The 22,344-nt window shown below is 39.5% G+C and overlaps 2 protein-coding genes across 3 annotated transcripts in view; both read left to right on the top strand.

Annotated features, from left to right (window-relative positions):
* The window catches only part of LOC136422206 (uncharacterized), a 28,366-nt gene extending 15,330 nt beyond the window's left edge, over window positions 1-13,036 (top strand). Inside the window, exons 17-33 of the mRNA XM_066409852.1 lie at window positions 666-807; window positions 1,614-1,773; window positions 2,206-2,402; window positions 2,971-3,154; window positions 4,216-4,380; window positions 4,966-5,245; window positions 5,557-5,607; window positions 5,746-5,825; window positions 6,279-6,404; window positions 6,822-6,978; window positions 7,901-8,046; window positions 8,688-8,776; window positions 9,344-9,521; window positions 10,525-10,671; window positions 12,237-12,412; window positions 12,852-12,915; window positions 13,026-13,036. Of these exons, the coding sequence (XP_066265949.1) occupies window positions 666-807; window positions 1,614-1,773; window positions 2,206-2,402; window positions 2,971-3,154; window positions 4,216-4,380; window positions 4,966-5,245; window positions 5,557-5,607; window positions 5,746-5,825; window positions 6,279-6,404; window positions 6,822-6,978; window positions 7,901-8,046; window positions 8,688-8,776; window positions 9,344-9,521; window positions 10,525-10,671; window positions 12,237-12,412; window positions 12,852-12,915; window positions 13,026-13,036 (2,353 nt within the window). The remainder of the gene's footprint in view (window positions 1-665; window positions 808-1,613; window positions 1,774-2,205; window positions 2,403-2,970; window positions 3,155-4,215; window positions 4,381-4,965; window positions 5,246-5,556; window positions 5,608-5,745; window positions 5,826-6,278; window positions 6,405-6,821; window positions 6,979-7,900; window positions 8,047-8,687; window positions 8,777-9,343; window positions 9,522-10,524; window positions 10,672-12,236; window positions 12,413-12,851; window positions 12,916-13,025) is intronic.
* LOC136421890 (uncharacterized) lies at window positions 13,031-21,557 on the top strand. Of its 2 annotated transcripts, XM_066409460.1 has the most exons (8): window positions 13,031-13,185; window positions 13,909-14,088; window positions 15,106-15,280; window positions 15,861-15,986; window positions 16,562-16,683; window positions 17,155-17,916; window positions 18,332-18,486; window positions 20,181-20,306. In XM_066409460.1, exons 1-7 carry the CDS (start codon window positions 13,059-13,061, stop codon window positions 18,454-18,456), a joined length of 1,617 nt encoding a protein of 538 aa, XP_066265557.1. In that variant the 5' UTR covers window positions 13,031-13,058; the 3' UTR covers window positions 18,457-18,486; window positions 20,181-20,306. The 2 variants fall into 2 exon arrangements, with proteins under 2 accessions (XP_066265557.1, XP_066265558.1); XM_066409461.1 differs by lacking the exon at window positions 18,332-18,486 and having other exon boundaries at window positions 20,181-21,557.
* Window positions 21,558-22,344: the final 787 nt, after the last annotated feature.

Below are 22,344 nucleotides of genomic sequence, written 5' to 3'. Positions count from 1 at the left end.
AAGTGAATGATAAATGAAAAGGCACGGTGACCCTTGAGTGTCTGTTGATGAACCCAAGGACATTATATCTTCTAAATGATATCCTTGATGAACCATTTACAGAAACAAACAATTTTCTAAAACAAGATTCTTTCAAATGAATGGGTCTGAGAAACCATGGATGTAGCATAACTTAATGCAAAATATAAAGGACTCATATCCTACAGACATTGCTGATAACTAGATACATGCATGTATAAGGTACTTCCTGCAGGAATGCCTGCAGGAAAGATGTTTTCCTGCAGGAATTTAACTTCTTCCTGCAGGGACTCCTGCAGGGATTCCTGCAGGAAAAATATCTTCCTGCAGAAATTCCTGCAGGACAAAATCTTCCTGCAGGAATTCCTGCAGATTCTGCAGGAATTACTGCAGGAAGAAAATTTTCAAAATGAATATTCATGAAAGTTATTGTTATCAATCATAACTGTACATCATACTCATCAACTATATGTTAACATTTTTCACTTAAATGCTTTTATATTGAAAATATAAGCACTTGTCAAAATGGGAAAAGTGGAATTCCAAACTTAAAGTGGAGGGTGTTTATGATAACTGTTTATTATTATAAATGATGCACATAATATTCTCTGTGAATGCCGTACAATAAATAAATGTGTCTGTCACAGATTGCCACCAGCCAGTGATATTCCGTGCCGTTACGGCCGACCTTTCCGCGGCAACATTGATCCAATCATTAAGTACTACGCTGGAGTCCTGGCGGAGGATCTCGATGATGGTACACAAGTTCAAGTCGTAGACTTCCGAGAGGTGAGAAAGCAACTTTTGACAATATCATGAATATTACTTTTATTTCTCTTTACTACTACGAGGATCCACTTCATTTTCATACTTACAAACTGTAAATAGTTCATTTTAGTGATGCTGAAGAAGAGTGATGGATGTCACTCGAAATGTCCGGAAATAAATCTCTGACTTCTTATCTAGTTGTAGAGTTTGAATTCTCTTTATAAACTGTAAATATGTTCAATATTCATACATACATGTATATTGCTTGCACAAGTAGGTTTTCCTGATTGATTTTACACCAAGTCATCTTGTTTTCTTTTGATTGTTCTCCATTATCCATCTTGTATTTCTACTGTATGTTAAACTGTGGTAATCTGAGCGTTTAGTTGTCTCTTTTATGCAAATTATACAAACTACGTGCATGTAAAAACTCTGTATTTTCTTGACTTCTCATGATCATGTACATGTATTCTCCTGCTCTCCGTCTGATTCTAATGCTTTTGAATTGTACAAATTGTAGGAAATATAAATGTACTTTGTACATATATTTGACTGATTTGCATAAATGGGAGACTTACTTGCTTCAAGATTGGGATGTTCACTTGAATGTCTCTGTCCTAAGTGCTGAATATTGTACTGATGTTGTCCTTAGTGTTGACTACAACTTTTTGCTATATCTTGGCAAGGAGAAACATTCTATTCCAAGGAATTGGTCCTCTTTCTTTAAGATTTACAGTGATTCGTTGCCCTGTGTCTTACACCTCTAGATCTACACCCCTTAATATAAGATTTACAGTGATTCGTTGCTCTGTGCTTCACACTTCTAGATCTACACACCGTGCCTGCCATGTCTGGATGACTGCGGTAGGTTTGCCTGTGACCCACAATGCAACAGCAGCAGTGAGAACGTGGAGGTCAGGTTCAGCCTCGATAACCTCAACCTCACCGTGACTGACAACGGCACCGCTATACCCTACTTCCTCATCGGTAATTAAGTCAATGATTTATTTATTTCAAGATTTAAGTATGTTAGCTTACTGTCACAGCAGATTTTTTGCTAAGCTTTGAAATTCAACTATAAATACCAACTTATCACATCTTATTTGAAGTGATATACATTAGCCATTTTTCAGACCTTAAAAAGACTAAGATATTTGGTTTACATTCCAATGTTATGGACCTAATCATTGCATACCAGAAACACATTTAGAGCAGACCGTCCCAAATAGTTTTGATATGAACAGTAGGTTTGTTTTGTATATGATATTTTGTAAAAATCTATAGTTGCACACTTCAGACTGGTTATAGCATGATTAAGAAGGCTAACGGATAAAGACTTGAACATGTCACAAACAGAGAATATCTAGACAATGACATCACATTTCTAACACATTTCTTTGACATGTTTTCTCCACACAGTCAAGGCACTGTCTGCAAGTGGCAGTGAAGTGACAACTATCACCAATGGCTTCACTATAGACACAACTCCACCCAACATGGAGAGCTCTATCCACGTTGATGTGATGCAGGGTGAACTGATGCCCACATCGTATCAACAGTCCAACGATACGATCAAGGCAGTCTGGTACTTTTCTGATGAAGAAAGTGGAATAAAGGTAACGGTTTCTCCATTTAATAATTACAATCATGTAGTTTAAGACAGTATGTACATGTACAAAAAATGTATGTCTGACTGTTGGTAGAACTTTCACTTATGTTTAATATTTTCTACTAGTTAACTAGTCAAAACCTAAGGTCTAGTAGTGAAATAGACCAAAGATATATAGAATAACAAGGTATAGAATTTTTTTTCTTTTGCTTGACTAAGGGAAAAAGCTGTTGGGCATTGTTCTAAAGGCATTTCGTACGAAGAGTTGAATTTGCACTGGCAGAATGGCCTCCCATTTTTTTACTGAACAGAGGAAAGAGATGAAGACATGCTGTGCAACAACAATTTGCTGGGCCCAAATAACTTTGAAAGCTTTTGAAGTTATGCAAACTAGAACATCAACAGTGTACTAAAATTATATTGATGATCATCATATTTTGATATCCATAGTTTAAAAGTACAGAATGTACTAATAAGGCTGTCAATGCTATCTATGTTAATGCATACTTTTACAGGGGTTCCAAGCCAATGAAAACTATTCTTAGTCATTCTGGTATTTTTGTTCCACCTTACAGGAGAACTGTTTTGCCATTGGTTCCCGTCCCAATGGTACCGACCTTCAGAACTACACCTGTATTGGAGTCAACGCTACTGGAATAAACTCAGACCTCGAGGGTCTCATAGAGAACAACAGAACCTACTTTGTATCAATCATGGCCACCAATAAAGCAGGACTTACTGCATATGGTGTGACTGGGGGTAGGTGGAATTTTTCAGTAAAAATGATGTAACAAATGTTCAAATGCATTTTGTTTTCAAGCATAGAATCACCTTGGTATAACATTGTGGAGATGTGTGTTTTCTCCCTTTGTGTGTACTTAAGTTGCAGAATGTTAGACACTGGGAAGAAATGTTTAGTTAAGAATAGCGCTCTGTTCAGCACCATGGACAGAGCCACCTACTGACTTTCCAGCATCATGAAAAGAACCATATAGCTACTGTTCATTTGGTATCTTAACATTAATTTTTTGCAGTCCAGTTAGCTCTATACTACCGGTTACACATTTTATACTTACATCGATAATCTGAAATATAGCACCAAACTACCATATTTCCCTTATGCAAACTTCGAGAATTTTAATGGCACTCTCGAACATCACAATTGTAAACATATGTTCTTGCTTTAGTTCACTGTAGAACTGTAAATTGTGTGTTTCTGTGGGTAGAGAAACTACAGGGTCAGGTAAACGACATTCTGTAGTACACTTCAGCCACATGAAAGCAGTAGCATTCCAAAACGAAGGACAAAATGACAACTAACTGATCAGCCCTTTGGACAGAACTATCGACACAAACAATCTAAATTGTACATTGGAGTTATAGGGTAGTGTTTGTGTGTGTTAAACAGATTTTTATCACTGATACAGGTACAGGTTAAAGACCAAACAAGTACACTTAAAAATAGCCTCCTGAATACAATTACAGTTACTGTAGTTTATTGTATTCGCCCAAAATAGTTACTCACAAGCAACTGGATAAAATTTTGAAACAGACGTTTCAGACAGCATCCGCTGTCTTTCATCAGTGACTAAAGGGAAGAACTGGAGAACCAGGTTTTATGAAAAAACTATGAAATTGATATACAAAATGTATGGTGAAGACAATTTTGAATGGTTAAATAGAGGACCTAGTCAAGACAAGGTTGTATGCTAATAAGTAAATTAGCGCCTGTTGTTTTAGTTTATTGCATTACTTAGTATTACTGTTACTGTAGTATGACTGTAGTTTATTGTAGATGTGAACAAATGTTTCTGTTTCAGGAGTAACCGCATTGCTTGAACCTCCATCTGCAAATGTCAACACCAGTGCTCTAGGATGTACACAGATGGAAGGAGTAGACCCTCCAACTGCAATGCAGGCCTCAGACCCTACAGAAGTGGGGATTTCATACGGACCGCCTGAAGACCCAAGCATCAATAAAACAAGTAAAACCACCATTATACAGTTTTAGATCAGTTTCTCTGCCTTTCCTGTTTAGTCCTTCTGGTAAACACTATGAAGTCTTTTGTGCTTGCTGTGAAAAAGCCTCTCGGAATGACCAAAAACCAACAGACCGAGATTTGATTTGGATTATCATAGTTTTACCAGCAGATACACTTAATACACAAAGTTTGGAAACTGGAAGCGCAAAATTTCTGACTTTTTCATTTAAGTAATGTACTAATGACGCGTTCTCCTCATAACCGTACAATTTTTAAGATTGAAAGAGATATAACTATTCTTCAATGATAGAAGTAGTAGTGTAGTGATAGCAATTTTTTCTAGATAATTTTTGGCAACACCTGAGGGGCAAAGCCTTTATTGGGCCCAATTTGTGTCTATTATGATTATATAGGCTTAAAAGCTTAACGAAATGTTTCCTAGTAATGTGTGTGCAAACCTGTGAGGGCAGAGGGAATACTGTTCTTGGCAACACCTTGGGGGCAGAGCCTTTTTATAGTATTGGACCCAGTTTGTTTCTGTTATGATTATGTAGACTTTAAGCTTAACAAAATGTTTCTGTTTCCTAGTGATGTGCGTGCAAACCTGTGGGGGCGGAGGGGACACGGTTCCCTGTATACAGGTTGGTCTGAACGGCGGGGGCAGCGCCGCCATCGTGAACGGACAGCTCATCGTCTCCAACATGGTGGTCGCAAACATCTCCGACCTCCCGAAGCCGGCCGATCCCAACTGCTTAACTCCACCGGAGACGAACGACACCTCGTCAACATCTCTCTCTGATACGTCCGTACAGAGGTCCATGCAGGCATACATGAATGCAAGGCCTACAGCTGCTAGCACTGCATGCAGGTAAGGTTTGAACTTATGCTTAAGATTTGAAATAAGTCTATGTATATATATTCTTGTTTCTTTCACTGTAACTTTATGTTCACTGTTTTCACTGTCACCTCTGTGCCGTGAACTTATCATTAATGTGAAAAAAAAACTGTTATTATTATCTATGATTCCTTGACTTGCCGCCACCGCGAAGTTAAAGTTCAGTGAAAATGTCCATTTTCCTTACACCGTGAAAGTTTGCTACTGTGAAGATAAAGTGAATTACATTACCGCTTCCTTCTTTAACCTTCTTACTGATATTGAGTATTTTGACAATTTTCCAGGGCAAGCACAACTTCATTAGGTGGCAATACATACAATGTCCCGCCTGGATCGTAAGTGAAACTTCATTCAGATTCAGAACCACAAAATAGGTTTTATTCTTTGTGATTGTTGTTCAAAGTCAATTTTTTTTTTGGTCATTTTCTTTAATCTCGTTTTTTGTTTCATCATTTTTTTATGAACCATTTCAGGTGCACCATGAACTGCCTGAGAATGTGTAACCCGGCTAACCTGTGTGTGGACAAGTGTGATGGGCCTATCGTCACTTTGCGTAAGTCCTCACCAACGTTTCGTCCTGAATACAGTTAATGATTTATTTTGAACACTTTTACCAATTCATTGCTTTTGAGGGTTGGAAAATTATTGAATCATTGTATTGCATTCACTTACAAATACTTATGTTAAAGTCATCACTTTAGATCTGCTAGAGGCTGCAACTTTGACCAACCAAAGATTTGGAAGATTGTTCAACAAAATTCATAGATAAAGAACAATTTTTAAACGTCTTGTGTGTTGTTTCCAAAGCATATGTTAACATTTTGCATCGTATCCTAATTGTTATCTATCATCCATCTCTGTCTTGTGGAAAGGGGCATTGTAGTGTAGCTTGTTCTAAAAATAGTTATGTTTACTAAGAACATTTAAAACAATGACTTGGACTTAGATATAAATTGGTTAGGTCCATGGGCCGTTGTTAATTAGTTTATATTCCTGCACACTCCAGCTGCTGGAGACACCAGTGTTTCTGCTGCTCCTGGACAGAGGATGAGGATCAGACCGTCAGGTTCCAGCAACAGAAAACGAAGATCCACACCAAGCGATTATGAACTCTCCATAGAACCAACTGGAGGTAAGTGTCTTGTTAGTCTAGGAATCGCTTGATAGGTGGTAGCATTTGCTTTAAGTATTTCTTTTATTACTCACTCACTCATGACCCATGACCTCAGTGGTGGTAGGGGCATCATGACAGCCAGCCGCAATTCCTTTCAACTATTCATGAATGATAATTCAAAAGTCACAGAAAATATCCCAGTAGTAAAAAAGGAGTTTTTTTATTCAGAGCATATTTGTATGTACTATTGATAACATTTTCTAATCTGTGAATTTATTGGTTGATTGTGTACCCATTAAAAATGAAAATCACAGATTATTCTGATAAGAGTTGAAAATTTGTTTTAAACCTTAAAAACATTTGTAAGTCATCTGTTTGTCCGACATTATAACAATACAAATGATGCATAATTAACTTGTTTTGTTGATTTCTTAGACCTTCCTGCTGGTGTGACCTTGGCCTTTGGAGAGCTTGACCAGAGCCGTGTTTCACAAGAGTATGGTTCTGACGCCTCCGATGACTACGTCCCCTACATCACTGATCCTGAACTCACCATAGAGGCCAACTTAACAGGGAGATACCTGCGGGATAGGTGAGTACTAAAGTTTCCATTGCGCAATGTTCAGCAATTGCTAATTTTTCATGTTTCTGCAGTTTACCTAATTACAGTTCAAGTCCTCTCACACCATAAGTTGTATATTATGGAGACCATCTCCGTTTCGGTAGTCCTGGGCCAAACTGGGGTGAAATTACTGGAGCAGGGGACTAATCTACTGGCAGTGAAGTGTGTTTAACTTCCATACTGTTTCAGAAGTATATACCATTTTCATAAAGTCTTTGGTATGACTCAATGCGCCTCTTATCCAGGCGTGTCCTACCCAGGCGCAAACTCAGGCCTTCTGGCTCCTCATAATTTGAACCAGATGTGGAAAGTGACAGAGGCGCAGACCACTACACCGCATGCAGGGACACGCCTCTAGTTACTTGTTCACTCACCTAGTTTTATTGTACATTAATCTGTGACGTTGGTGGCCACAGATTTTCACCCACTTATTGTCAAATATACAACATATGGTGCTATCATCTTACTAATAGATAAAAATCCCATTGTAGGTAAATCATGCAATGTATATGTAACTGGGCATAAAGTCATGTCGTGGCATTAGTGGACTTGTGGTTAGGGTATTTGAACCAGAATCTACAGGTTCAAATCCTTGACAGGCCCTAATGTTGTGCCCTTGGAAAAGTACTTTATACAACTTTTCTTTTGAAAAAGTTCAATAATTCTATGGAATGCCATTTTAGAGAAAAATCTAAAATTTTCAAGATTTTGCAGTAAGACTAAGAGGAAGAAGGTGTAGTGATTCCTAAAAATGTATGCTATGTTTAAGATTGGGCAGCTTTCAGACACACATCCTTTCTTTAAAAGACAACAGAAGAAGCACCCAGGAACTTACTTAAAGCTTAAAAGTGTGTTTTGTACATGTAACAAATTTGCATAAATGTATTTACAGAATCAAGACCATCCTGCAGCCCAGTTTCTACCTGTCTGTTGTGGGACAAGTGGAGCTGAATGCTTCACTTGCCGTCACGTCCACTGTTGACCCTGCTGCAGCCAACTGGACAGACGATACACCACTACTCATCTTCTGGAACAAAGGTATGTTTCAACCAACCAATCAATCAATCAATCAACCAATCATCTGCAGGCATCTACTGCTGATGCATGGCGGCTGTTGACATATCTCTCCATGATGTTCTATTTTTGGCACAGGTCCTCTATTTGGCTCTGGTGACCCCTAGCCCTTTAACTGTGTTGAAGACTTTGATGTCTCTGGAAGAATGTACATGAAAACTTCCAGAAAAATACTGCAAATCGTGAAATATTTGGGTGATTTATGTTCGCAGCTTTCGTGGATAGAATCTTATCACACTTCAAACATACCCTCTGTCTTGCACTGCATTACTACAGTTGTTACCACAGACTGCAAACTTAGAACACAGCAAATGCCTCCTATACCCTCTTGTGACAATATTAAATGAATTTACTGTTACTGTGGTATGTTTTTATTTGCATCAGTCTATTCTACTAGAGTTTTGTGAAAGATTGTAAGAATTACAATTTTAATGCAAGGTCCTTGAGGCACGTGTACATTGGTGTCTTATCAGCAGAGCTTAAGCTTATGATGATGATAACAGCAAAGCTTAAGCATTTTACTTTGGACATTGTACTTTTAGTTTAGGAAATGATTTAGTTTATCGCAATGTATTGTAATGAAATGTGGAACTGTTTTCCCCCAGACCTGAGTGAATGGGACGACGCCTCTCGCACCTGTGATGAAAATGGTCAAATGGAATTCAACGAGACCTCAGGAGAATTGGTCACTTATGTAAGTCTATCTTCACTAATGTCTGACATCTTAAACTCAATCATTACCAAAAATCTTAAAACCAACTAATTTCCAAATGCAAGCCACTAGGTGATCTAATCTTGTAACAAAAATTATTTTTTGTCTGACCAGTGATTTGAAATTTGATGTGTTGACCAAAGTAAGGTCTGTTTTATTTGTGAAGGGATAGACACAGTATTCTTGCAACAAAATATACAGTGTGACAGGGTAGAGATGGTGATCTGGCAGAATCAGCAATTCTACAGGTAGAGATTATGATCAGAGTCTCTGTCAACCAAGATCATGATCAGGATCTCTGCCAGTACAGTCAGCAATTCTATCAGTTAGTACAATTGGCTATTCTACCAGTCTGAGTACAATCAGTGATTCTACCAGTACAATGAGCCGAGTGCTACCAGTAGAAATTGCGATCAGGATCTCTACCAGTACAGTCAGCAATTCTACCATGGCCAAGTGTTTCTGTTAAGCAAAGACTTTGATTCTGTCAAATTGCAATCTCTACCCTTATAAGACATTCAATATTTTCTAAACATCGAATTTGTACAGGTCTGCTCAACCAACTACCCGACAGCTCGCAGCCAGCGTACCAAGAGGTCCACGAGCATCGTGGTGGACTACTTCAGCAGGGAGACACAGTTTGCTGTGGTCATCGCCGCTAAGGGGATCCCTAACGACCCGCCCGTGTTCACATCAACACTGGACCTCTGGATGGAGGAGGATGGAGGTCAGTTAGTTTAGCTGTCCATGTTGTTTACTGTGTGAAGTGTTTTGGTCTCATAAATTACTGTCTTCAACATGTACATCTTTTGTTGACAATTCAACTCCTGTTACATGACATTATTGTTTGCAGCATGGTCACATTCATTACAGGTTGTCGTATGATTTTGTTGAATGTTTAAGTCCCTCGGATAGGACGTTAAAACCTTGAGCACATAAAAGAACCCACCACATCTTTCGAAAAAAAGAGTGGGGGCATGCCCCGGTGTGAGTGGACCAAAACATTCCGGCCTAAATGGGGTAGGGAATTTCCCAAGCAGCCTTCGTAACCCCTGCTTCTCCTAATGGGTCAGTGAAGTCATGCTTGTCTCGAGCATTGATGTTTCTGACCTAGGGTGAAGAGATGCTGATACAGTAAGAAGTAGTTCAGTGCTTTGATGAGTGGCCCCCTACGGCCTTGCACTGAGGGAGTTCGTTAAAAAAAAAAAGAAGTAGCCTAGTGAACCAACCACAGACAAGGATCAAAGACGTCCTTTTCTGTGACAAGATAGCTGTCAATCTTAAGCTTGTACAACATTTGCATGTCTATCCCAAGATTGTGCTCAGTTTACAATTGCGCGCCGATCAATACAAATGTGACCAGGTCCTTAGTTATATCGCTGGTGTTACATGACATATTATCATTGATTATTCAACTAATAACTTATCATAATTAATGTCCATTGCGTGCAAACAAGCTATTGTTCATGTCCACATTATAAATGGGAGAGAAAAATGAAATACATGTATCAAAATGGAGTAATGACTATTCTAAAGCCAATTCTACATTCAGCTATTGTTTAGATTGAGGTCTACTATGATAATACTTTGTAGTATGTTCAGCAATTTGCTATTACAAAAACGTATCTTAAGTACCATAAGCATCTACTGTGTGGAATAGCAATGAGGACAATATTAAAGTTTATTTACAGTTTCTTGAATGTACAATGTATATAAAATTTGATCCATAGGAACTCTGGCATACTGGATTCAAGCATCAGATCCAGATGCTGATGAGATAGTGTTTGGTATTGACCCCAGCTCATCCCCAACACTCGGTACTGCCACTCTGTCTGGGGAAGGACTTCTCACCTACAAACCCTTCTCACAGGAGTTTGGTGGGTAGTCTTAACATTCATATCCAGCTTCATTGGGGCTTTTATTGTCATCACTGTTTTTAGTGTCATCACTGTTAAGCCCAGGGGTGTCCCTGTGGTGTAGTGGTCTGCGCTCCTGTTACTACCCACATCTGGTTAAAATTACTTGGACCAGAAAGCCTGGGTTCAAGCCCCGGGTAGGACACCTCTGGACAAGAGGCACATTGAGTCATACCAAAGACTTTATAAAAATGGTACATACTTCTGAAACAGTATGGAAGTTAAACACACTCCACTGCCAGTGGACTAGCCCCCTGCTGCAGTGATTGCACCACAGTGTGGCCCAGGGCTATAAAACGGAGATCTCAGCACTGCCCTATACACCTTATGGTGTGGGAGGATTTTAAAGACCCACTATGTAGTTTTAGGCCAATACAGAAAGTAGATTTTCCTACTGTTTCTTTGCATAGCAAGCTTTATCAACTCTATAGAATTGCTTACAGATACATCAGCTTCTGTAAAAAATCATCCTTACCAGAGTTCTTGCAGTTTTGAAGGGAAAATAACCACACTTTATTGATACCCGTCAAAGTAGACTCTCTAGAATAAATTAATAGTTGTATTCTACCCTCTTGGAAAAAGATATGAGTGTTTCCAAAGAAGAAAAGCTTCATGGCATCTGGCAGTCTAAAGTGTGCCTAAGTGATTAGACCACCATGGGGGTCCTCCAGTGCACTGGGATGTTGTTGTTTATTGAGGTGGTGTCCGGGAGTTTTTGTTTTGTTTTTGTACAGTTCACAAATACCAAAAATAGACGAAATGATGAAGGAAATATGCTGAAAAGGGGTTGTACATGCCATTAACATTAAGATTTGTTCACAAGAATATTTTCAATTTGTGGGGGCAAAATCCTACATAGTGGGCCTTTAACTAACTTTAACTGTTAAGCCCCAGTCATGCAGTTGGGTAACTTTGGCCGTATTTGTTGATTACCAGAAAGTCGCTGAATATAAGAATCACCGGACACTCAAGTATGTTTCTCATCTGAAAAATTTCTATATATGACAATACTAAAAAAATCCTCCTGTTTATTCCTGCTGGACAATATGAACCCTAAGCTTGTAATTCTTTATGTTTGGGACTGCATTGTTTAAGCAGCGACACCTAGCTGCAGTGCAAAGTAGAACCAGTCAGTATTATATTGCCCTGAAGAAGGTGACAGACGGTCACTGAAAAGTTGGCTGTGATTGTTTAATGTCTATAGGTTGTGATTTAAAAGAACCACTAAAAGTTATCCACTCTTAGTCTTGTTTTTCAGCCACTTTTACCATTTGGTCCTCTGGAACTTACAGTATAATTATCACATGTAAATATGTGTTACAAACATAGAAATGTTAAGTCTTCTTTACCCCTTGCTCAAAATTGCCTTGATTTTTTGTTTCTTTGTTTGAACCTTTGTTTATCTTATATATCTTTGATCATCATCATTATCATCCACTGGTTTCTGGTAGAAACGCCCTGCAGCTGCATTCAGTCTTGAACATATTATGAACATGCTTTGATATCTTTGATTTTACCAACTTCAGGTATGGAGACCATTAACATCTACGTGAGGGAAGTACGGGCTGACAGTACTATCATCCCCATCCTGGAGACCACTGCTGTGCTCAGCATTGAAGTCCTGTCCGTCAACGACTACCCGGTGTTTTCTGTTGAGATCGGCGGACAGATGCTTGTTGTTCAAGAAAACAACACCATTGTGGTAAAAGAAAACTTTCCATTCTGTTTTTCTACGTACTAGGCAGATATACGTTAATGTTGTCAAAGATTAACAGGTCACCCAATAAGTGCAGATAAAAGTAAAAATCACGCTAAGGCCTTTTCTCATTTGACAGGTGCATTCTTGGTGAGTCTTCGGAAAAATCATGCAAAGTTTATATACAGATAAGCAAACATTCCATAATGATTACAACGTTCTGTTTCAATATTTCCCAGATCCTCGTCCACTTGTAGTGTTTCTTCTTTTGCTCATTAAGTGCTTAAAACTAATCAGAGATGGTATTTTGCAGCATGTACTACATTTTAAAGTCTTTGGACCAGGGTTTTGACCCACGACATCCCAAATACAAGGCAATCAGTTAACCCACCAGGCTGTTACATGGGTCTGACTTAAATCATGGCACATCTCTGTAATTCGTCAGGCACCAGTTGAGCAGAACCTGGACACAAACATCATGTACAACCGAAATTATGACTTCTTAGGCCGCAAACTGTACCTATTAAGCCAAAAATGTCAATACGAAACTCATACAGACTTGATCTACACACAAGTGTGCCCCCCCACCTTAAATCATTACATCACTGTCATTTTTCAGGCACCAGTTGAGCAGAATCTGGACACAAACATCATGTATGAGCCGTACCAGATCGTCGTGTCCGTGTGGGACCCGGACGTAGGCGAGACCCTCCTGGTGGACCAGTACAACGCCACCTTCGGAACAGCTCACATCACCCTTCTGGAACCAGATCCCTCAGGTACACATCCCGACCAATCAACCTCTCTGAAACCCTGATTCGAATCAGCCATGACCCAACGAATGGGTTCCTTATAAGTTTGCTTTAAGGACTGAATCTGGCAAAACAAACTCACCAGTGAGATGCTGGAAGGTGTCGGATTTTGAAAGATGTATCAGATTGACAACTTTGGAAATGATAGAAGCTGACCGCCATTTAATGTTTAAAGAAAAGTAGTAGAAACTGTTTTTTTAATGTTAAATCGCGGTCTGAGCTTCTGTCATTTCAAAACTACCAAAATTGTCAGTCTGAAAATATCTTTCAAAATCTGACACCTTCCAGCTTCTCACTGGCAAATTTGTTCTGATCTAAATCTGTAACTGTACCTCAACTATTGCAGAAAGTAATCTGTGGTCTAAGATGATAAAAGAACATGAACAAACAGTTATCAGACTGTTACATGTATATGTAGACTTCAGGTGTCTAATGCCCATACTTTTGAGAGGATCTCAAGTAAAATATGGTGTTGGTTTCAACAAGTGTACAATGTCTTAAATTTTTCTAGATGTGGTAGCTTATTATCTTTGTGACAGGGATAACACCTTACACTTCAGTTCTATTCACGACATGACATACATCTACATATAGCTTGCTTAAAATCTAGTGGCAACCAAAAGTAGGCAAGATTATGTTTTAGGCCTCTATTCATAGCTTTTATTCATGAATCCTTCGTTGGTTTTACAGAGATTCCTGCTGAGGGCAGCTACATCAAGGCTTTGGTGACTTATGTGCCGATAGAGAACTTCTACGGTCATGATGAGTTCATCCTGCTCGGCATCGATGCTGCGGGGGCGTACTCAGAGCGACTGATCTTCGACGTCTACATTCTACACATGCCATGCATCAACAATGCCACCTGTAAAGGTACATGTGCATGTGCATAAGCTGTTTCACAGTTTCGACTGTGCATGCACAGTGTGATGCGTTTTGGGTAGTATGTCAAAGGTGAAGGCCCCCGTCTTGCAAACAGTTGCGTCTACCATGATGATTTATACATGACTTGTTTTGCCTGTCGCAGCAGCCTTCACTTTTGACATATGACCTACAATGTGTCTCACCCTGCATGTGCAGTTTAAACTGTGAACAGGTTTATTGTACTGGACATTTAAGAATCTAAATGTACCAAATGCAGTGCAGAAAAGAAAATTTGTATTGCAAGTGGCAAGACATAGATGAGATATGATATATTGAATTACATGAGATTGTATACTTTGCAATGTAGTTGGTGATATGAGACAAATACAATGTCATGTATATGTACAAAGGTATCTAAAGGGCATTTGCGCATGATTTCAAAGTGCCATTGTTGAACATGGAAGAGTCACACCCATAAATTTGCATTGTGCATTATGTCATTTATTATAATCAATTGTCATAGTTACATAACTGTAATATCAAATTCAAATTTACTTAACAACCTTGAGGTGCAACTGTCCAATTTAGCAGAAAACACCCAAAAAAACACAGGAGGATGTTGTTGTTGTTTTTATTTCATATCAATTTCTATTGTTCTTATAATAAGTGATCTTTAAAAACACTTGATATTTGAATAGGACAGACAATTATAGTGGTTCTCATTGAACTAGGAGGAAATACTGTAATTCACTTTATGTTCACGGTAGCAAAATTTTACGGTGTAAGGATAAGTGCCATTTTCACTGAACTTTAACTTCACGGTGGCAGCAAGTGATTTACAGAACGGATGTGTGAAGGAATCATAAATAATAACAACAGTTTTTTTCACTGTGATGATAAGTTCACGGCACAGAGGTGACCGTGAAAACAGTGAACATAAAGTTACAGTGAAAGAAACAAGAACTACAGTACTGTACATGTTGTTCAAGAATACAAAGTTAAGATTCAATATTTCTCAAACTACAGGAATTGAGGATGACTGGAACTGCACACACACCAAACGTGCGGATGGATACGATGGATATGAGTGTGAGTGCCTTCCCGGCTGGGTGGGCCGATTCTGTGAGACGGACTTTGATGACTGCGTGTCCAGCCCTTGTCCATGGCCAAAGGAGTGTCATGATGAACTTGACTACTACCGGTGAGTTCTTTGGTTGAAACATTTTTACAGGAATGACATAGAATATATTGTTATATACCTTAAATTGTAAAATATTTCCTATGTTTTTATGTTTCGGCAATTGACATGTTCACAGTGACATGTCACTCACTGCAAACTCGACACACTGAAAGTATTTTATGTAATATATAATTCTCTGTCTTGCAATGCATATTCTGTTTTTCAACTAATTCAAAGCCACTACAAACTCTTGATTTTCACTGTGTTGCAATATTTAAGTGCCACAAACATCAACAAATTTACAGCATTTTCAGTGTTAAGTCTTAAAGCGTACTGTTTAGAATTAATTTTTTCACTTTGTAACCGTTTTATTTGCCTGATATTCTATTTTTGATAGTCGATCTCTAGAGATTTATGCATATACATGTATATATACATGTCATGTAGTTGTGTTAAAGTTCAATTTTAGTGATTGATAAGAATTTGGACACAAAGACGAGGACTAGAACATGCCATAGGTTTGTAGGGATCATCAATAAATGCAAGTTTGCCATTGGATAACTATCTAATTGAATCATCTGAATTGTATTTTTTCTGCCAGGTGCGAGTGTCCTGACTGGAACCCCAACTGTGATGGTCTGCAGCCGTGGGAGATAGCCCTCATCGTCTGCTCTATTCTGGCCCTGGTCGTTGTAGGCCTCATCATCGGAAGAGTCAAATACCTGAGGTTTGTAATGATGTTGAAATCAAAGTGACAGTCATAGATTAAATACTAGATGAGGGGGCTTTTGCTTCTCTAACTGCCTCATGCATTTCACGACGTGGGAACATCTAAGTCTAATGAGGGGCTTTTGCTTATTTTCAAGTGGTGTTGACGAAGGCAGTTCACAATATGGTGTCTTTTCTTTTCATAAGTTTTCCTACAAGTGAGCATTATACATTTTGTAAGTTTTAAAAAAGTTCTAGTACATGTACCTCTTTAGGAAGGAATCGGCTTAAAGCTTGCCACAGTAACTCTTATCTCCCAATGTATATGCTCTTTATTATACAATCATGTGTGGTCAAACCTGAGTGCTAGTGACCACCTCTGTTTAAGGACCACCTGTATATTTTGGCCACTTTTTCATGGTCCGAAGAAGATTATTTTTCCTACCAGCACGAACATTGGGAATCCTGTCTGCAGTGGCCAATTACTCTGACCATTGTCTCTTAAGGGGTTTGACTGTATTGCTAAGACGGACATTAATGTTGTCACCTCTGCTTTACTCTGTGAACTGACCTGTGGATTTCTGACACTTAAAGGAAACATCAAGTCCAGAAGCTGCGTGTGGAGGAAGATGAGGCTAAGAAGGAGAAGACTGACACTTTGCCTCCTCCCAAGAGACTGCCACCTGTCAAGATGCAGCTGCCTGATGAAGAAGGAGGTAATGGTACTAAATCTTCTATCTTAAGGCCACACTACCCAATTTCAGTGGCGTAGTATGGCAAAGGGGCTTTAAAGGCTAGCTAACATGAGATCGAGAGGTCACAGGTTCGATTAATCCTGTCACTAATGCTAGACGTTGTGTCAGGTACAGAGAAAGATACTTTACACAACCTCTCTTACTCCACCCAGGTGTAAATTGGGTACTTGACTTTGGTTTTGGAGGTAAAAGGCAGTTAAATGATAGGGTTGGGCCCTAGACACAATTAACAACAACCGACTGCCCCTACCCTTTTAATCTATTTCGTTGGTTCCTATTGAAAATTAAGCAAGTGAAAATTAAAACTTGACTTTGAGGAAAACATTTATCTTAAAAAATTCTCTCCCAGAAACTTAGTCCATATTAGATATATCTTTGACCTCATTGGTTAATTGGATAATGAACTTTAAATTTCTTTTCTTGAATCTATAGCCTTCGTCATGCAGCCCAACCGACGCACCACCCTGCCGCCCCTCATCAACCCTTCCGCGCCTGTCCAGATGAAGGTGAGAGGACCGGGCAAGCTCAGCCCCAGGCGCAACTCCGTAGAGCCCCTCCAAGGGGCTGCTGGGATAGCGATGGCCATGCCGTCAATAGGGGAGCAACACCCCGCTTCTGCAGGCACCTCGAAGGATTCCGCTTCCCCGACTGACAGGTCTCCTCGCTCCAGCCGGAACGGGAGCTGGGTGTCCATGCACGATGACCTGGCCGACAGGAGGTCACCCATACAGAGGTCTCTGGGCAGCGCCTCATCCAGCAACGCCATGCTGACTGGTCCCTCGGACAGTGACAGCGGTAACAGCTCGCCGTCGCAGGTGTCGACAGGAAGTCGGCGCTCCAGCACGGCCATGCTGATTGGCGGCACCGCTGAAAACGTGCGGCGCAAGTCTGCTGCGGATATGCAAAGCAGGAAGAGTTCGGCAGCTTCGCGGGGGTCCTCTGATGAAGGTGCAAAGAGCGCGAGTAGGAAGAGTTCTGCCGCACGTCGGTCCGTCGGCAGCCTGCAGTTCACCAACCCTGCGTACGCGGGTGACGAAGAGCCTCTGGTGGACCTGCCTGGCGCCCCTACTGAAGACAGGGCGTCCAACAAGAGCAGCTCACCTCGCCCTGCTGAGGACATGAGGGTGGAGAGTGCCATGAGTGAGGTGTCCCTGCATACCCCTAGGGGAGCCTCCCCAGCGGACCAAGACAATGGTAAGATTCTCTCAGGCTCAGCTTTGAATATCAACACAAAACTGTTAAGGATCTCAAAGGGGTTTAAAAGTTTGGCACACACTTCATAATGAAACTGACAAAATTTCGAAAAAGAGTTTGGTGTCACAGAACTAAAACATTCTTGTAACTTTTCTTTTGATCTTGGAAATTTTGATTGTAATTTGTGTAAATTGATTCTCTTGTTTTGTTACGGCCTGGGTACCATCCTTCTTAGTTTTACGTCCGCTCTGACAGTTGGTCGGGGAAACGGCTATCGGAGCAGACGTAGAACTAACCAGGATGGAACCCAAGCTTACCCCCTTTACTTAACCCAATCAAGACGTAGTTCTACATTTGTTGTGTTTACTAAGTGAATAACTTTTATTGTTTTGATGTCCTGATGTACCCTATATAGGTGGCAGGCAATCTGCTATGAGTGAAAGGGCCATGTCGCCTGATGAAATGGAGAAAGGAACCGGCGTCGTTGATACGTATGAAGACGAAGTGTTCGAGGAAGATGAAGATACCGATACCGAGTAGTAAAGACAAAGTTGAGAAAACGATATTTGGGTAATAAGACTCTTGCCTTTTGGTTAAACCCAAATTAACCCTGATGGCAAACTAATTCTCCACCCCACCTCCGCCCCCAACGTAGGATAAGCTCTGAAATTCTGAAACAAGTTTTAACTGTAATTTCCAACACAAAAATTGGACTTGCCCAAGTTATTGACTGTACAACACCAATCTTTGTCGAGGAATGAGCAATCCACCACTGAGATAGCAGATAGCACTCGGTGACCAGTGGATCATAAGTTGCAGAAAGTCTGTCGTGCCCCTCGTCTCTATTGATAAAGACAGGTGTTGTACAGTCGAAAATTCCAATTTTTGTGTTGGAAATTATAGTTAGAACCTGTTTCAGAATTATTTCACAAATGAACTTGCAAGCTAAGCTCTGAAATTGTAAGCAATAAAAAATGACATAGTAACCTACTATATGTGTGTGCGGTGATCTCACATCTAATAGGTACCCCTAACTAATATCCCCTTTCCACTAGGGCGACAACCGCGCTGAGACTGCTGAGCAACTTAAAATTTTAAATGAGCGCTTAGTGAGCGCTCATGGATCGCCAAGGTCGCTCTCAATGATCGCGATGGTCGCCATCACTTCAGTGACAGTTTCGAACAGGTTTCGGAACAGTCGCTGAGGATGGTGATGTGTCAGTGAGCGCTCAGTAAGCGCTCGACGGTCGCTCAAGGGTCAAAGTGATCACCAACGAGATCTCAACTGAACCCGTTCACGAATGTTAATCTCCAAGCAGATGTAGTGTCTGGATCAGTGTTTAACACATTTTGAGACCATTCATACCTCTTTCTTGATATCTGTGATTCTCTTAGAGATTTTCTTTTTGAATTTAGCAAAAAAGCACCCAACTTAAAAGTGCTGAAAAACTTTGCATAACGCACTGAGACTGAGCCGAAACCTACATCTGGTTGGGGATTATGCAAATAACACAATAACCTACTCCCTGAGTTCCTCTAGTTGGCTGTACTTTTTGTCTCAGTTTTTCTATAATTTTATGTCATGTCATGCTCAGTATTATCAAACAATGCTTTACAATGTTGATAGCCCACAAAGGTTCTTTATGACATTTGACTTTTAAGGAAAGATGGAAAAAAATCTACCATTAATTGCTCCAAGAGCTTGATTTTGTTAATTGTCATGGAGCAACAATCCCAAACAGACAGTGGTGAATGTAGATAACAACCCGTACAAAATGTTTATTATTAAGGTACTAAACACAACAAAAAGGATGTGAAAGTTCAACTCAAGATCAAAACGATTTAGTATCACTGTGACGAAAGATGAAGAAACGAGCCTGATTTAGATAGTGATTCGAAAGTCAACAGTCATGGAGAAATGTGGTGTTTAAAAAAATCTAGGTGCTTAAAAAAGTTGGTACCTGTGGCGTTTGTCTAGTCACGAATATTCAAATGTCTTTGTAGATGCAAATTCAGCCTATTCCATTTGCATATTCATGACTGGACAAATGTCACATCAATCAAAGGCCTGCAGTGAGATGGGGAGATTGATAAAATCAGCAGTATCATCATCATCACCACATCAGCAGCAGCTGCAACATTCACTTGTAAATTGATAGCTCCTTTTATTTTTTAGACATGTAGAAATAACAGTACATATGTTTGTATCTAGAAATGGTACAGAATATAAACGTTAACATTGCTCTCTCAAATTTTCTTTCCAGGCACCAACTACATTCCAAGCCCGTTTGCTGTTCCAGAGTCCAAAATCGCCAAGCTTCCCCTCTCACCGGGACACAGTGGGGCCAATACCCCTCTGAAGAACTGGTAGAACAGTCAGTAGAACTGGATTTTCAATCAAAGAAAACATATCATCTCTAGATCTTCGATTATGATACAATGAACAGGATCTTCAAAGAAAACATATCATCTTTAGATCTCAGATTATGATATAATGAAGTGAATCTTCAAAGAAAAATTATCATCTTCGATTATGATCATACAACAATTAGCTGAATCTTCAAAGACAATATATCATCTCTAGATCTTCAATAATGGTACAATGATGTTCACCTTCTGGAAATGTAAAATGGTTACATTTAGAACTATAGAACATTAACCTTTTTCATTCTAAGGTAGCTGTTTGGCACCAAATTTGTACTGGTTAATGGGATAAGACAGCAGGGAGAAGGTTAAGGTTTGAGTGTCATTCAGAGTACTTATGAATGTTTTCAAAGTTTGAACCACATTTTGAGTACTGCAAAAAAGTACTATCTATTCAAATCAGTTATCAATTTCATTTCTTGTTTGACTCACTTTTTTTTTTTAACTCTCAAAATCTACAACTTTCTCAAAACGTCATGTAAGACATAAAGGTGTGTATTTTATGCGTGTTTTGTAAGTCAGAGAAATTATATTTTTCCACACCATGCAGTGAATTTGTAACTAAGCAATATATTTGTATGCGGAATGAACCAGACTGTAAGTGAATACACATGTAGTCACTTAGCCACTTGATGTTTTAACCTGAGATTATATTCTGTATCAGGGATTGGTCTGTAATGTTAATCATAACACCATTGTGCTGCTATACATATTCAATGGTTTATTCTCTTACCAACGCTCTCCATACCCTTAACGTATAACTCATTATTTTTACATATAAGCAAGATGACTTCTGTCATTCATGATCAAAATTTTTTATCACAACTACATACCAATTATCAATAACTGATATTTACTGATGATTTGTTACAAGTAAGGTGTTGAACATTTGTATGATTTAAGGTTTACAGTATATATAATTTGAATGGTGTGTTATCAAAATGAGCAAATCGTTTAAACTGCAGCTGGTGACAGTCTACAACATTCATTTTATCATTCCTTATCCGAGAGTTAGTCCGATTCCCCATTTCTTTTCACACTTTTCTATGCTTTTCGCCCTTCCCCATTCTACCTCAACTTAAAGTTATTTTCTTTACCATAGAAGAATATTTAACCAAGTTTCCAAAGTGTGTTTCCAAAGACTAGTCTTATTTTTGCTTTTGTTGTTGTTGTTAGTATCTGAGTGTTTTCGTGTGGAATAAAGTCTCTGTAGTTTACCTATTGGTGAACCTGTGTGTACTTTTCCTGTGTGCATTGGCGATAACGTAAAACCTTTGATAGGAAGCAGGAAAATGCTACGGAATCTGTAACGTAAGCTAGTAAATTCAAACGGAATGAAATGTTAAGTATGACGGAAAAATTGTGCGTTTCAGTAAGGAGGTTCTCTTTGCTTTCAATAAGGTCCCATTTTGCTAGACCGCGATCGCTGAGTGACCACACGGCGACTAAAATTGGACTTGCGTAGCCAATTATTTCATAATCGCAATATATGATACACGATGTAGAAGTATGATTCAGAATACAACAAGCAAAAAACTTTTTTTAATCGATCTTTATCGATTTTTAGGTAATATCGTCAAATCTTTGGTCATTCGGCGGTCACACAGCCTCTAGTCTAGTGAAAGGGGGTGTAAAGCCCCCTCTCGCAGGACCCTCGGCACGCTGGCGGCGTCGCTGCGTCCTAAACTGGATTTGTTACCCTTGACTTTATAATGGAAACATCATTTAAAACGTACAAGTATGACCAAAAAGACAACAAAACGCAAAAAGCTTAAAAAGATTCGTTTTTTGTCGACGAAATTCGTTGAGTGCTTTGTCAAGTCGATCGGCCGCAGCGACGCCGCCAGCGTGCCGCGGTCCAGTGAGAGGGGGGCTTAAGGAAGAACAGAATTAAGGGAAAGCAAGGCAGCAAATATAAAGTGGATCACATTTATTTCGTTGCAAATGTGAAATGACATAAGCGTTTAGATAGAAGACTGGGCCGTGAATTAAAAGCTTGAAGTA

This window comes from Branchiostoma lanceolatum, chromosome 16, assembly GCF_035083965.1.
Source record: "Branchiostoma lanceolatum isolate klBraLanc5 chromosome 16, klBraLanc5.hap2, whole genome shotgun sequence".
Taxonomy (NCBI): domain Eukaryota; kingdom Metazoa; phylum Chordata; class Leptocardii; order Amphioxiformes; family Branchiostomatidae; genus Branchiostoma; species Branchiostoma lanceolatum.
This window is presented reverse-complemented; position numbering and strand designations above follow the sequence as displayed.